At 54.6% G+C, this 15,279-nt stretch overlaps 7 protein-coding genes across 7 annotated transcripts; 4 read left to right on the forward strand and 3 right to left on the reverse strand.

The window, feature by feature from the left end:
- Positions 1-53: 53 nt before the first annotated feature.
- On the forward strand, positions 54-2,125 carry BO94DRAFT_523600 (CaiB/BaiF CoA transferase family protein). Its single transcript, XM_025610225.1, has 6 exons — positions 54-384; positions 441-472; positions 534-654; positions 708-1,212; positions 1,260-1,553; positions 1,621-2,125. Exons 1-6 carry the CDS (start codon positions 226-228, stop codon positions 1,830-1,832), a joined length of 1,323 nt encoding a protein of 440 aa, XP_025464294.1. The 5' UTR covers positions 54-225; the 3' UTR covers positions 1,833-2,125.
- Positions 2,126-2,182: 57 nt separating this feature from the next.
- BO94DRAFT_523603 (uncharacterized protein) lies at positions 2,183-4,332 on the forward strand (the record flags this gene model as incomplete). The annotated part of the gene is made up of 2 exons (XM_025610226.1): positions 2,183-2,865; positions 2,971-4,332. Exons 1-2 carry the CDS (start codon positions 2,266-2,268, stop codon positions 4,330-4,332), a joined length of 1,962 nt encoding a protein of 653 aa, XP_025464295.1. The 5' UTR covers positions 2,183-2,265.
- A 91-nt stretch (positions 4,333-4,423) lies between these two features.
- On the reverse strand, positions 4,424-6,097 carry BO94DRAFT_205654 (putative zinc metallopeptidase). Its single transcript, XM_025606115.1, has one exon. The coding sequence runs from the start codon at positions 5,890-5,892 to the stop codon at positions 4,516-4,518; it is 1,377 nt and encodes a 458-aa protein (XP_025464296.1). The 5' UTR covers positions 5,893-6,097; the 3' UTR covers positions 4,424-4,515.
- A 119-nt stretch (positions 6,098-6,216) lies between these two features.
- BO94DRAFT_499196 (NAD(P)-binding protein) lies at positions 6,217-8,173 on the forward strand. The gene is made up of 3 exons (XM_025609365.1): positions 6,217-6,311; positions 6,387-6,977; positions 7,097-8,173. Exons 2-3 carry the CDS (start codon positions 6,510-6,512, stop codon positions 7,721-7,723), a joined length of 1,095 nt encoding a protein of 364 aa, XP_025464297.1. The 5' UTR covers positions 6,217-6,311; positions 6,387-6,509; the 3' UTR covers positions 7,724-8,173.
- On the reverse strand, positions 7,590-9,291 carry BO94DRAFT_205652 (rRNA-processing protein SOF1). Its single transcript, XM_025606114.1, has 3 exons — positions 9,263-9,291; positions 8,226-9,205; positions 7,590-8,179 (listed from the first exon to the last, which is right to left on the reverse strand). The coding sequence occupies exons 1-3, from the start codon at positions 9,263-9,265 to the stop codon at positions 7,819-7,821; spliced, it is 1,344 nt and encodes a 447-aa protein (XP_025464298.1). The 5' UTR covers positions 9,266-9,291; the 3' UTR covers positions 7,590-7,818.
- Positions 9,292-9,576: 285 nt separating this feature from the next.
- BO94DRAFT_559327 (SWI-SNF complex subunit) lies at positions 9,577-12,862 on the forward strand (the record flags this gene model as incomplete). The annotated part of the gene is made up of 5 exons (XM_025614059.1): positions 9,577-9,844; positions 9,901-10,903; positions 11,106-11,313; positions 11,410-12,282; positions 12,338-12,862. The coding sequence occupies 5 exons, from the start codon at positions 9,577-9,579 to the stop codon at positions 12,860-12,862; spliced, it is 2,877 nt and encodes a 958-aa protein (XP_025464299.1).
- A 335-nt stretch (positions 12,863-13,197) lies between these two features.
- Positions 13,198-15,194, reverse strand: BO94DRAFT_538364 (TLC domain-containing protein). Its single transcript, XM_025612475.1, has 2 exons — positions 14,403-15,194; positions 13,198-14,335 (listed from the first exon to the last, which is right to left on the reverse strand). Exons 1-2 carry the CDS (start codon positions 14,880-14,882, stop codon positions 13,649-13,651), a joined length of 1,167 nt encoding a protein of 388 aa, XP_025464300.1. The 5' UTR covers positions 14,883-15,194; the 3' UTR covers positions 13,198-13,648.
- Between the last annotated feature and the right edge of the window lie 85 nt (positions 15,195-15,279).

Below are 15,279 nucleotides of genomic sequence, written 5' to 3' on the forward strand. Positions count from 1 at the left end.
GGGCGATTCTTACTACTACTTACTACTTACTACTACTACTGCTACTGTTAGCTCCTCGGCATTGTCCCCGAAAGCCCAGGGCTTCTACGGAGTAGACTTTGCTTGAGTTCGCAATTACATTCATTTTGTATAGATTTTATCTCTATTGGAGTTTTCATATTTACTATTCATATTATTGATATTATCGTCTTATCTCGTCTCGCATGTTAATCGTTCTACTCAGCCATGAACCGCATGACTGGATTCAGGTTCCAGCGGGCTTGTCTCGCCCGTCGACCGGCAAGCAGCATCCATCGTCCCCGGTGGTACTCGTCGACGGTTTCTGATGATACTTTTCCATTGAAAGGCGTGCGAGTTTTGGATATGACCCGAGTTTTGGCTGGTGTGAGTGGTGGAGCTGTCTTACAACAATGGGGGTGGATGTACTGACATCCCGCTAGCCATATTGTACACAGATTTTGGGAGATTTGGGGTATTTTTCTCCCCATTGGTGTTTCTAGAAGTCTTCAAGAGCTGATTTGTGGTCGAAACAGAGCAGATGTTATCAAAGTGGAACACCCCGTGCGCGGTGACGATACTCGGGCTTGGGGTCCGCCGTACGCCAAGTACACCGACGGGTCGGAGGGCCCGGGGGAGAGTGCCTATTATCTTGGAGTAGGTTTGCATGCGCTACAATCGTAGTCCAAGGAAGCAATTGACCGTCATAGGTAAATCGCAACAAAAAATCGATTGGTCTATCCTTTGCCCATAAGTCCGGAGTGGAGATTCTACACCGACTGGCCAAGGAATGTGACGTTCTCGTCGAGAACTACCTCCCTGGTAGCCTTAAGAGATACAACATGGATTATGAGACCCTGCGCTCCATCAATCCCAAACTGATCTACGCCAGTATCACCGGGTACGGTCAGACCGGGCCATACAGCAACCGTGCAGGGTACGATGTCATGGTTGAGGCCGAGATGGGTCTAATGCATATCACAGGCAGCAGGGAGGGTGACCCGGTCAAGGTGGGCGTTGCTGTGACCGATTTGACGACCGGTCTGTACACATCGAATGCGATCATGGCCGCCTTGCTTGCGCGGATGAGAACTGGGAAGGGACAGCACATCGATGCGTGTCTGAGCGACTGCCAGGTTGCAACCTTGGCGAACATTGCCAGTTCCGCTCTGATTAGTGGCCAGAAAGATACAGGGCGATGGGGAACTGCACACCGTGAGTGATCGCGTTATAGTAGAAAACTAGCGACTGACTGCCATCAGCATCGATCGTACCCTACCGAAGCTACAAGACGCTCGACGGCGATATTCTGTTCGGGGGCGGCAATGACAGGCTATTTGGTGTGTTGTGCGATCGACTGGGACACCCCGAATGGAAGACCGATGTCCGATTTGTTACCAACAGTGATCGAGTGAAGCATCGTGGAGATATCGACGGCCTGATTGAGGAGACAGTGAGGCAGAAGACCACGCAGGAGTGGTTGGACATCTTGGAGGGCAGCGGGATGCCTTATGCCGCCGTCAACGATATCCAGGGAACACTGAACCACTCCCACGGTAAGCCCTCCTCCGACATAATAGAGTCCCGTTTCTTTCATAAAACCCGCTGATATTGTATATGCAGTGCAAGCACGGGGAATGGTCGCCGAAGTCGAACATCCGACCTGTGGTCCCATCAAGTTGGTGAATACGCCGATCAAGTATTCGCACGCAACCCCTGGCATTCGGACGCCGCCCCCGACACTCGGGCAACATACGGACGAGATATTGGGGGAGGTGCTCGAGTATGGCAAAGACGAGATTGCGCGGTTGAAACAGGAGGGCGTCGTAGCATAGAAGCCGATCATATAGTAGCTAGGTGAACCCACCCCGGTGGATTACTCCAAACTGCGCCGGGGATCCGGGGTCCGAAGGTTCACGCATGCAGAAACAATCCCTACATGGTTAGTTGGCCAGTGGCTACCGGATAGTCCGCGCTGGGGAGAGGCACAAATCATATGAGCATAGATAGGTAGAAGGTAGTTTGAATCCGCCATGCATGTTAAGCATGGCTGTTGTCCGGGGCATTCTTATTGCAGTGGCAGGGCGCTTCCGTCGAGGGCGCGCGGGGGATGGATTCCTCCCATCACGTGATGCTATATAAATCTGGATCCGTTTGGGATGACTTCCTCTTGTCGCCCCCCCAGCGACAGTAAAGTGTCCGGTGCAGTGTCGAAACAAGTCCACTAAACATACGGAGAGGCGGTGCTCAGGGATCCAGTCTGGGGATATGTCATCGCACAATGGGGTTCCTTCCTCCCTGGCGTCTATAGAAACAGCGCCTCCAACCCACGGAACGCTGCGTACCACCACCACCTCAGCTTCGTTCCCATCAGCTTCTTCATCTAGCGCCAGCATTGGCTCCTCTTCAGGGCAGCCTCCATCCAAACCCGCCCGAACGTCCACTGTCCTCTCCAAGAGGGTCGAGATCCCGCGACTCTCTGCAGCTACCACCGAGTTACTGGCGCGAGTCACCCAGAATCTCAGAGCGCAGCAGAGAAATGATGATAATAAGTTCGTCATATGGACTCCACCGCCTGTTATTCGGACACTCGAAAACCAGAATACCCGGCGGACGGGCAAGATGAGGGCGTCTTCTACCATTATCGAACTGCCTACGGCCCCGTTCGTCTACTCAAACAATGTGGCGCCACCGGCGGTTCCCCAGCCCTCCACGGCTCAGGGAAACCCGGTCAAGCCTGTTGCTTTACCCAGCTTCGCTGCCGAATCATCAAGCACATCACCAGCCAGAGAAGAACCAGGGCAGTCGGGGTCTCCAGCTCCTACCAATATTGCTCCAAAGCCAACAGGGACACAACCCGATGCTACAGTATCAGGACCACAATTGTCTGCACCGGCGCCATCAGAACTCACACCTCCGACCAATATTGCTGCGAAACCAACAGCACCATTATCAACCGATGCAGTGCCAGAGAAGTCTGGGTCTCCAGCTTCAACAAATATTTCTACAAAGTTAAACGGGACGCCGTCCATTGTTACAGCATCAGCACCACAGTTGTCTGCACCGGTGCCGTCCAAGGACGCTGCTCCAGTCAATGTCGCTCAGAAGCCAACAGAGATACCATCAGATGGTGCGAGGCCAACATCAACTGAATTGCCAATGCCAGTACAGCCACAGCCCGCTTCAACGGCTAAAACATCCCCGGCAATCCCATCTGCCAAACCCAAGAAATCAGCAGCAACTAACTCACGCCAACGGAAAGGCGCAGCGAATGGCACAAAGCGCGGCAAAAAGCGCAAACGGAATAATGATAGCGACGGGGAAGATATCATCAGGGCCGGGGACTCCAGTACCGACGAATCCGATGTTGCGCCGACTGCGACGCAAACGAAATCCGGCCGTCTGGTTAATCGGCCGTCGTTATATGTGCCTCCGCCGTCTACTCCTACGGTATCTAAGGATAGTACCTCGCTGGACGCATCGGATAATGCTCGCGGACAGGCCGTCGCTCGGAAGCGCAAGCGTATTCACCGCCGAGGGAAAGATGCGATCATCACTTGTCTACACTGCCAGCGGGGCCATAGTCCATTGAGCAATTCGATTGTGTTCTGCGACGAGTGCAATGCGGCATGGCATCAGTTGTGTCACGATCCTCCCATTGATGCAGAAGTCATCACCGTGAAGGAGAAGGAATGGTTCTGTCAAGAATGCCGGCCTGTCCAGATCTCCATCATCCAACCAACCGTTGTTCGGAGCAATCCTAGTCTTACGACCGGATTGCGAGGTCCTTCTTATCCTCCGTTGGTAGTGCCCAGGGCCGAGGTTGGTGCCGGGGAATATTCAACCGATGAGCGACGAGGTTTTCTGTCGGGGCTGTCGCACGCAGCTCTCGTTGAGCTTCTCATGAATATATCGGACAGTAACCCAATTTTACCCGTGTTTCCTGAGAATATGAGGGAACAACAATCCTCGAAGTTTGCGTTCCGTCTGCCTATCTCCGACGTGCCGACCCCATCCACATCTGTCTCGGGCGACCCAGGAGATTCCACGTCTGCTTTCACCGAAGTGAATCAAATTGAAGGCTTTGCATCCAGCGTCGCACCATCATCCTCTACTCGGAGATATGAGGAGGTCTCGGATGACGATTCGGAGTATGAGTTCCAGGAGCACCGGTTGTATCCACGCGCTGGAAACGGATTCCGGCTTTCGCTCAATGTGGATGACATGGACATAATGAGAGAGGACGCATCCTGTCCGACATTCAGCTATTCGTTGCACGGGCCTGCGCGGGTGCGAGCTCAGATGAATGAAAGGGTTCCTGTCTGGGGTTCATGAGATAGCCTATCAACTTAGTTGATCCTTATGGCGTTGAGTATACGAGTGTTAAATGCGTGTCATAGATCGTTTAGACCTCTTTATAGCATACATTGCTGGGTGGTGTCTATTTCGGGTATTTGAGGTTTGCTTAGCGATCAATACACTTCCATTCACCGTCAATAGGATTCCTCTGACTTATCGCTATACGAAGCGATATGCGGAGTTCGGACATAATGAACACGAGGAAGCCTTCAATCGACCGGCAACTACGACCTCCCTGCTTGTCTTCGCTGGCGGGTCCCAGACAATGCCTGCCACACCATGTCTCGGCCTCGACACGTTGCAGCCGGTATCATCAACATCATAAAACAAGAGAATATCTGCGCCATCTCCTTGAGTCAAAGTCAAACTAGCCTCTGAGGGCGATAGCCCGATTGCCGCACGAGCCCTGGTCGACACGCACTCATACAATAGCTCAGCATTTGCTGTGGTACCAGCCTGATAGACTCCCATTCCCAGACACGCCAGCGACAGCGGGTCTTCAGAGCCCCAGGGCGTGAACGCATTGCCGACGTTATTGATGCCAATTACCGCGTCCAGACCGTGCTTGTTGATCATTTCCAGAATCTGCAGTGTGCCCCGTGGTCGGTCATTGCTCTTCGATGACGGCGACGCCATATACATATCGCTCGTCGGTAACCCAACAAAGCTAATAGGGAGGTGATTGTCACGGATCTCCTTGGAAAGAAGCTCCCATTCCTCATCACTGAACAACGTCAGTCGGGTACAATGTCCCAGCATGACCCGCTTGTCCGTCGAGTGCGCTGTCCAACCTTTCTCCTTCAGCGTGTGCAGAACAAACCATACCAGGGCTTCTTTCCCGGCATCTAGATTATAATCAAGATGGAAGTCGACATGCTTGTTGCACTCCAGGGCTGCCTCAACCGCCCACTCGATGTTCCGTTTTGCCGCCTCCGCTGTCGCCTCCACATACGGGGTTGTCCCGATCACATCAACCTGCGGCCATCGCACCGCTTCTTCCATGAGCCGTCGATTTTCCTCCCCATGCTCCGTGGAGAATATCGGATCCTGCGCGAACGATACAATTTGCACCGCACATGCCTCATTCCACTTCTCCTTTAGAGAAATTCCGGCTTCCAAACAGGTGAGGTTCACTGTATGGTCCACTTCCACAAACGCCCTCATGGCCGTGACCCCTGCAGCGACGGAACCGGCCAGAAGCCATTCCCCGCGCCGGAGGAGATCATCACGCGTGAAGAACCGCTTTGCTTCGGTGGTGAAGGCCAGTGCTTCTGCGAATGAGCCGGTGGAAGGAAGAAGGTGTGCGTAGTCAGGGGAGTTGTGGATGAAGGCCTTGTCCAGGTGGATGTGGGGGTGTGTCAGGGCGGGGAGGGCGAGAGGTGCATACTCATTGGTATTGGGGTCGAGGTGCGGGGTGACGGAGGTGATGATTCCGGGAGAATCGGGGGAGATGGCAATGTCCCAGGTTGCGTCTTTGCCTGGAAGACGGACTTTCTGGATGGTTTGTAGAGGTTTAAGAGTAGGTGGCATGGTCATCAATTGATGTATGGAAGTAATGGTTGACAAAGATCTAATATTTATCTCTTATCACGGGATCGGTGGCTCGTATGAATGGCACGCACGATTCCCCGAACTGCGTATACTGACAGAAATGATGTTACCAATAATATATACTTATTCCGGGGGTTATCTTTCCAACAGATATGGAGTGTTTGTTCCGTAGATAGCAGGGGAAGACTGCATGGCGTTCTGCAGTACTCCACTGGCTGAGCTGGACTGGAATGGATCTATCAGCGCCCCACATTGAATCGGAGCTCCAACACCACTCACTCCTCTCACTTCTCTCAACTCTTAACTGACAACTGCCATACTACTAGTAGTTGACCTTGACACTTGATTATCAACACCAAACACACCACAATCCACCCCATTCCTTCTCGACTGAAATCTAAAGAGTAAGTTCCCCCTACCTAGTGTCCTAGTATCTCCCAAACACATCCCACCTAAGCGCCCAAACTAACCAATCACAGCCCCAATCACCACAATACCACACGCAGCATTCATCCCAAACCACCACTGACTTCCAAACCATACCATGCACCCACCCACCCACAATCAACAATAACATCCCCACCACCACCACCACCACCACAATGCCATCCACAACCACCACCACCTTCCCAATCCTAACCCTCGACCTCCTCCTCACCACCCTCACCAAATCCCTCCTCCACCCGCTAACCCCCCCCTTCCTGCTCCTCTGTCTCCGCGCCCAAGCAACCCCCTACACCTCCCCCTCCTTCCTACTAACCAGCATCTACGCCCTCCTCCTCACAGCCTTCCACATCCTTCATCACCTGAACGCGCAATTCGCTCACGGACCGTCCCGGACCGTCGATCTCTCTGATGAAGTGGTGGTTGTTACGGGCGGTGCGAGTGGGTTGGGATTGTTGATTGCGAGGATTTATGCTCTTAGGGGTGTGAGGGTTGCGGTTTTGGATTTGATTGAGGTGGATTTGGGAGATGGGAGTGGGATTGGGATGGGGGAGGTGGGGTCGTATAAGTGTGATGTTGGGGATAGGGGGGAGGTGGAGAGCGTGTTGGGGAGGGTGGAGAGGGAGGTATGTTTTGTCTTTCTCTTTTTTGTTTTTGTTTTTTTTTTTTCTTGAAGGGGGGGTTGTTTACGTGGGGGTTGAGAGAAGAAAAAGTAGAAGAAGAAGATGGATTCTAACGGATCTAGTTGGGCCCTCCTACGGTGTTGATTCATTGCGCTGCAGCACGCATCAACGGTCTCCCCCTGCGTCAACTCTCGTCCCACGCCTTCCAGAAAACCATCCAGACTAATCTCCTCGCCGCCGTGAATGTCTATCAACTCTTCTTGCCTCGCATGCTGGAAGCCCCCAATGGAGGTACCATCGTCACGGTCAGTTCGGTGCTCGGGCAGCTGTGCGCGGCCGGCCTGGCCGACTACTCGGCCAGCAAGGCGGGGTTGAGCGCCCTCCATCGCTCGCTGGAGGCGGAACTCCGTGTCTCCGGGGATGATGCAAAAGTGAAGATGATCTTGGTGGAGTCGGGCCAGATTGCAACGCCGCTGTTCGAATCCGTCAAAACGCCTAACCGTTTCTTCGCCCCCGTCCTGGAACCGGTCCAGGTCGCGCAGGCCATTGTCTCAGCGGTCGACAGCGGGAGAGGCGGCGTGATTAGATTGCCCGCGTTTGCCATGCTGGTCAACTGGTATGCGGTGTTACCGGCGAGTGTCCAACGATTGGCGCGATACCTGAGCGGGATCGACAGCGCCGTAGCACAAGCCGCGGATTCGTCGGGCCGGCAGTTGCAGAGCGAGCTAGATCACGTGAAAGAGGACTGACCAGAACAGCTGCAAAATACATAACTGTAATGTCCATGTATATAGTCGACAATTTACTCGGTCTAGCGCAGCCTTCCCGATCTGAAGTAGAGCATCTATTGCTCCCGCGCCAGGATCATCTTCTCGCGCTCGCTCTGTCTCTTGGGCAGGTTCTCCTTCTTGGTGTGTCTGCGAACGTTCTCCTCGCGTCTCTTGATCGCTCCCAGTTCCTCCCGCTTGATCTCGCGTGCCTTCATAATCGGCTTCGGCACGTGACGCTGGCGGCGGATTCTCTTGATTTCCGGCATGTGCGAGTATCTCTTGATCAGCGCCTGGTCGTACTCGAGCTTGGCCCGGTGGCGAGCGCTCTTGATTCCGCTGCGCTCGGATGCATTCGAGCGCCAGAGTCGAATGTTGCCATCGTCGGAGCCGGACAAGACATACTTGTTGTCGGGAGTGAATTTGGCGGAGAAGACACTATAAAGTCAATACGACGCCTCATCAAACAGGGAGATTTACATACCGTTGCATGCGCTGAGTGTGGTAGATATCGCGGGAATGACCCGTCGACCGGTTCCACAGACGGATGGTCCGATCGTAAGAGGCAGTCACAAGCTCCTCACCGGTGGGACTAAAGTCCACATCCATCACGGCGGCAACGTGATCCTTGAGCACGTTTAGCGCGCGGTCCATCTTCCGCATATCAAACAAGTAGACGTTGTGGTCTTCGTTGGCCACGGCAAAGTTGAACGCTTCCATCGGGTTCCACGAAATCGCATTCGACGCCAGGCGAAGAGTCGTCTTGTGGAGAGGCGACGACGTCCGGAGGTCATACATGATGATCGAGCGATCAATACCCGTCGAACCAAGGATGGAGGTCTCGGTCTGGTTGAAAGCGATGGATGTGATCGTGTCCACGTTGGTAGGCCAGTGAAGGGTCTGGGACGGTGTAGAGGAAGGACGAGAAAGATCGTAGATAGAGATCTGAGAGGAGGCCGCGGCAAAGTAAGGGAGATCCCGGTGGTGTGTGAGGCTGGTGAAAGCGCCCTGACCGAGGTAGGTCGCTAGCGGAGGCGCCTCCGGCTCAGAGTTGTACGGGTCGAAAAGCTTGATGGTCTTGTCGCTCGCGCACGAAAGCAGTTTCCGGTCCGGGGTCCAACAAACTCCCTTGACGATATTGTCGTGCGCCTGGGTGTTCCAAACCTCGCCCTGCGTGGTCAAATCCCACACCTTGACCACACCATCACCACTGCCACTGGCGAACCGCTGCAAAGAGCCAGGGTCCTTGGCCATCGTATACACACCGTCCACATGACCGTCGCCCATCTGACCCAGAAAGGGCGCGGCAAAAAGACGCTCTAGCTTGGTTGCATTGAGAGCGCGGGTGTATTCACGAGCCCGTTCAAATGGATGCTGCGCCGGGTCGAGGTTTCGGGGCTGTCGAACGACAGATGTTCCCGGAGCCTGCTGCGAGGAAGTAGGACGAGAAAGAGCTTTGATTTTCTAGAATATTCGTTAGAAATACTGTGGGGGACAGAAGATGACTGCAGGCCGACTTACCATGACGCCGATGGTTCTCTCGAAGAAGCTGGAGAAGAAAACTATAGAACATAAAAATTCCAGACGCTTTTTTCTTGAGCGGGTACCGCCGATTCTGGTTGGCTCGCCAAGCCGCGGGCGGTGAGGGCGGCAGCTGCAGCTCCAACCGCAGTGACGATGGCCAAACCTGTAAGCTACCTGTCTGCCATCATCCAACTATACTCTCATCTCATCTTCATCGTGTCGAGGGCTCGCTCTGACATTGACCATCTCTCAGCTGCCAAACCCATTTCCCGCAATCCCTCCAGATTCTCCCACCCTCACAGCCGATAGTCATGGCACCCTCTTCGACGACCGCTGGACGGATAGAGGAAGCCCGGGGTCTCGCGAAGAATGATCCTTCGAAGGCCGAGAGCATCCTCAAGCAACTCCTCTCGCAAGGTACCGGCTCGACCGAGGCGTCGTCACGCGATTACGAGACCGCTCTGGTGTCGCTGGGAGAGCTCTACCGGGACCAGAAGAAGCCCCACGAGATCGCCGAACTCATCAAGACCAGCCGCGATTCATTCTCCTCATTTGCCAAGGCGAAGACAGCCAAGCTTGGTATGTTGGTTGACCAGGCTAGGTGACGTACCGATAGCTGACCACCATCTGTATAGTCCGCCAGCTGCTGGACCTATTCAGCGAGATCCCGAACACCCTCGATATCCAAGTCTCCGTCATCAAGTCATGCATTGACTGGGCCATCGCAGAGCGGAGGTCCTTCCTTCGCCAGAATCTCCAGACTCGCCTTGTGGCCATCTACATGCAGAAACAGACCTACTACGACGCTCTCACCCTCATCAACTCCCTCCTCCGCGAGCTCAAGCGCCTGGACGACAAGCTCATGCTGGTGGAGGTACAGCTGCTGGAGTCGCGGGTGTACCATGCTCTGGGCAACCAGGCCAAGGCACGTGCTGCTTTGACGGCGGCCCGCACGTCAGCAGCTTCCGTCTATACGCCGCCGAATCTGCAGGCCGGTCTCGACATGCAGAGCGGCATGCTACACGCAGAGGATAAGGACTTCAACACGTCGTTTTCCTATTTCATTGAGGCGTTGGAGGGGTACAGCTCCCTCGATGAGGGAGACAAGGCCACCGCGGCCCTCCAATATATGTTGCTGTGCAAGATCATGTTGAACCTGGTGGACGATGTCACGAACTTGCTGGGCTCGAAGCAGGCCCAGAAGTATGCTAGCCCGCGACTCGAGGCCATGAAGGCCGTGGCCCGTGCACATGCCAACCGGTCCCTCGAGCAGTACGAAAAGGCCCTTTCGGACTACCGGTTCGAGCTGGGCAGCGATGCATTCATCCGCAACCACCTCCGCAGACTGTACGATGCCATGTTGGAGCAGAACCTCATCAAGGTCATTGAGCCCTTCAGCCGGGTGGAGCTGGACCACATCGCCAAGATGGTCGGGTTGGACACGCAGCAGGTGGAGCGGAAGCTCTCGCAGATGATCCTGGACAAGGTCATTATCGGCGTGCTAGACCAGGGTGCCGGGTGCCTGATTGTCTACGACGAGACGGAGCGGGACAAGGCGTATGATGCTGCGTTGGAGACGATTGAGAAGCTGAGCAATGTGGTGGAAGAACTGTACACTAATCAGGCATCGCAGCTGGAGTGATGGGGTAGAGGATTGAGTTATGCTTTGGAATGAGATAGCATTACAATGACCTGACATACATTGTAAAGCTCTATAAATGTAAATGACCAATGTGGATGATGTAGATAGAGCTGGTGGTGGCCGGTGTTGCGGGCTGGCCGAAACAGGACTAGCGTGGCCGCGGCGAAAGAATCGCGAGCAGCAGCGACTCTCCGCCAGAACCACAGCATCTCTCCCGCCCAGCGCGGTTCTGTTTCATCACCTCCAGCGTCCCCATCTCCCAATTCGCTGGCCCTCTCTTGCGGCCTCACCGTCTGATCACCCACCAACCATGAATGCTCCGATCCCGCCCACCTACGCCCGGGGGTTCCCCCACAGGCCCCCCAACGCTCGCCTGCCACGCCTCGTCGCGGACCTTCAGGACCAGGTGAGCCTCCCACCCCTTGGCCAACAACCTCCGACCAATCTTCTTTAACCCTCTCTAACTCACCCAACAGCGCCGATGCCAGTCCCGATACCTCAGCACGCCATTCCTCCTCAGTACTCCCAACCTCAGCGCAACATGCAGCCCCCCAACGACGCCGCCCTCCGCCGCAGCCGCAAGCCTACCGACAAGAACATCCCCGATGGCATCGAGGAAGTAGTCATCGGCGAAGGCGTGCAGCAATACAAGAGCCTCCGCGATCTCGAGAAGCGTCTTGACGCCGCCATCGTCCGCAAGCGCCTGGATATCCAAGACTCGATTAGCAAGACCGTCAAGAAGTATCGCACAATGCGCATCTGGATCTCCAACACCGTGGAAAACCAACCTTGGCAGACTGCCAACGGCACCGCCCCCGGAAGCAACCCCGGCTCGGGACGGTACAAGGTGCGCATCGAGGGCCGTCTTCTGGACGACGACACCGACCCGACCGCCCCGGACGACAGTGACGACGAAGGTGCCGAGCAGGACGGCAACGGTGACGCGATGGAGGAGGATGGACCCAATGCAAAGAAGTCGTCTACAAAGCGGTCTAAGCAGCGTTTCTCGCATTTCCTCAAATCTGTCACTGTCGACTTTGATAAGCCCGCCACGGCCAATCCGGAGGAAGTCAAGCCGATCACCTGGACCAAGCCGCAATTACCTCCTAACACGGTCACTCTTCCGCCCACGGCGGACTTTGACTCGATGCAGTTCACCCGCGCGTCGCAGGAAAATCTAAACGTGACCTTTAGTCTTGTGCGCGATGAGTCGCCAGAACGGTTCAAGCTGAGCAAGGAGCTGGCGGAGGTGCTGGACGTGGAGGAAGAAACCCGGAGTGGAATTGTCCTCGGAATCTGGGACTACATTCGCGCCATGGGCCTGCAAGAGGACGAGGAAAAGCGACTTGTGCGCTGTGATCATCGTCTGCGATCGGTACGCCTATCCACCCATATTCACATTCATCCACAACCAACTAACCAACATCTAGATCTTCGGTCGCGACCAAATGTTCTTCCCTCAAATTCCCGATAGCATCGGCCCCCACACCAGTCCCATCGACCCCATCCGTCTGCCCTACACCATCCGCGTCGACGAAGAGTACCACAAGGACCCAACCCCCACGGTCTACGACATCCAGGTCGCCCTGGAAGACCCCCTGCGCTCTAAGATGATTGCCCTCACCCAGAACCCACAATACACGGCCTCAATGCGCCAGATCGCCACTCTCGATGACCAGGTCGCACTCATCGTGCAAGCCCTGACTCACTCCCGTGCCAGACACTCCTTCTACACGGCTCTAAGCAAAGACCCCGCCACCTTCGTCCGTCGCTGGATCAACTCCCAGCGTCGGGACCTGGAGACCATCCTCGGCGAAGCAACTCGCGGCGGCGGCGAAGACGCCAGCGGGCCCGAGTTCCGTCGCGGCGGCACCGACGGCGTCTGGGATACCCCTGTTGCTCGGGAAGCGGTCCGGTACATGCTTGCTAAGCCGGAGGCGATGATGGGGCGGTGAGATGCTTTTCTTCCAAGGAACTTGTCTAGATTAGATCCTATGCTTCCTGCATAGGAGTGAGTACGTGTATGTTCTTGTGTTCAGGGCAGCGAAAGAATCAACTACTTAGTTAGGTTAGGTATGATATGATAGTTAGGGGCGTGGTGGGCGCTCACGTGGTGTTAACCTGGTTTTGCATTTCGGGATGGCTTCTTTCTTTTCTTTTTTCTTCCCTTATGTTCTCTAATGTGATTGATTTGGTTTGCTTCACCTCTCAGGCTGGTTTTGGTTTGTACTTCGTACTGTACGGGTAAGTAAGTAATCTGTTTACTCAATACGGAGTCATATATATCCATACAAAGTAAGTGGTACTGCCGTGTCTCGTTTATTTTCCTGATAGGTACTGCTGAAATCTAGATGTAACTGAAAAAACAAACAAAACAAAGCAAAGCAAAGCAAAGCAACAAACCGGGTCTCCTAACCAGATTAACTCCTCGGTAATAAAAAGAGTATGCATGCTTAAACATCAATAACATCGCGTTATATAAGATGTACCCCCTGATATGTGTGCTAATCTGGTCAGTTGCAGGGGATGAGGGGAGGGAGGGAGGGAAGACAAAGATATGAAGTGATCAATCAATCAATCGACCGGGTTTAGGTGTGTTCTCGTGAGGGGACATGGATTTCTAGTAGTAGGTTCGATAGTTAAGAAAGGGGATAGTTTTCTGCTGTTGCTTCGGCTCCTGCTCTGTGTAGGAGTGGTGTGGGTCCGTAGCTAGGTTCTGTTAGAACCAGAAGAGGTAGAAGTTAAGAAGACAACTTGGCCTTCCTCTTTCTCAGCTCCTCGTTAAGTCCCGAGTCGATCGCCGAGGCGACCTTCTCCTCAGAAATGCCGTCGAGGAAAGGGCTGCCTTCCTCTTGTTCCAACTTGGAAGCGGCTTCAAGGATGACCTTCTGCGCGATATCCTCCTGCAGATGGTGGATTTTCTCCTCCTTCGACGGCTTGCCTGCCGGTCCGCTCTTCTCGGCGGGTCCACGGAACCGCTTCAGGACGGTCTCGACCATCTTAGAGAACCAGAAGTAGTTCAAGAAGTTGAGGACAACGTTAGAGATCACGTAGGTCAGGACCAGCCAGGTGGGGACGCCGCCAGCGGTGTAGGGGGCGTATTTAGACATTTCGAGGCCAGCTGCAGAGCCGCCACGGAGTTGGAAGACTTGAGTGGTGATGTCAACGGGGTCGAGGGGCGTGGATGCCGCGGTGGCATCCCAGGTCTGTTTCAGGGCGTACCACATGTCCCGGTAGACGGCGATGGACTGGTAGGTGCCCCAGACGAGACGGCAGCTGAAGAAAGTGAAGAGCAGAAGCATGCCATTGTACCATTGGATCTTGCTACCGGTCAAGTTAACCTTGTCGAGGAACCAGTGGATATTGAGAAAGGGGCTGGAGAGCTCGTAGAGAATGAAGATGGGAGAGTAGAAGTTGACAAATGGTCTCTGTGAGTAAAAGATTGGGTCGTCAGTTGCTGATGCGGTACACAGCTGCAGGGGAAACCGGACTTACAAATCCGAAACTGAACACCCACAGGGCGCTAATGCCATGGAACAGCATTCCGATCCCGAAGAGCTTGACATAGATAGTGCTGACGATCAGATCGTAGACAAAATATCCGGCAGCGAAGGCGGAGACCAGTCCACAGGCTCCGGTGTATCCATAGATACGCTCACCGGTGCTCATGGAATTCCGCTCATCGTCGACAAACATGACCCAAAGGGCCATGGCGTTGATGAAGGTGCTCTGCACCAACGAGACGACATGGACATCCCAGTTGAGCTTGGTCCGCGGGTTGAGTTTCGGGTAGTAACGGGGAAAAAGCACCGGGGACAGAACGGGGGAGAGGATGAAGTGGATGAACAGGTAGCCGACAAAAGCAATGACGACCTCGTGAGCATGCTCGGTCAGGGCGGGAACGTTGAGATAAAGCGCCCAGGGCTCGACAAAGTCTCGCAGCCAAGCTGGCGGAGGGGGGAAAGGGTCCAACATGCCGGTTGACCGCTCCTCCGACTGAGCGGAGAGGAATTAGGATGGGAGAACCGGGAAGGAATCCACTATGGCAGAGGGAGAAGGAGAACAGGAGAGCAGGGGGGAGGAGAGGAGAGCCGAGGAGGAGCAGGACGGCGGAGACTAGTAGGGCGCTGGTTAGTCGGTCTAGAAACCAGCCCGGGTGGAGACCTGGAGGTTACCCACAGAGTGAGGTCCAAGAGCAGGCACCAGCATCTATTTATCTCTCGCCACGGCCAGCCAAGAACAGAAGCCGATGCATGCAGGCAGGCATCCAGACCGGGTTGCAGCAAGTGAGTGAGCGAATGAGCAATCACCAGAATAGATCGGGAGCCTCCCAAACAATCCATTCGGTTGGGGATGCTCGCTGACTCAGCCA

Source organism: Aspergillus sclerotioniger (assembly GCF_003184525.1).
Source record: "Aspergillus sclerotioniger CBS 115572 chromosome Unknown BO94scaffold_27, whole genome shotgun sequence".
In the NCBI taxonomy this organism is placed as follows: Eukaryota; Fungi; Ascomycota; class Eurotiomycetes; order Eurotiales; family Aspergillaceae; genus Aspergillus; species Aspergillus sclerotioniger.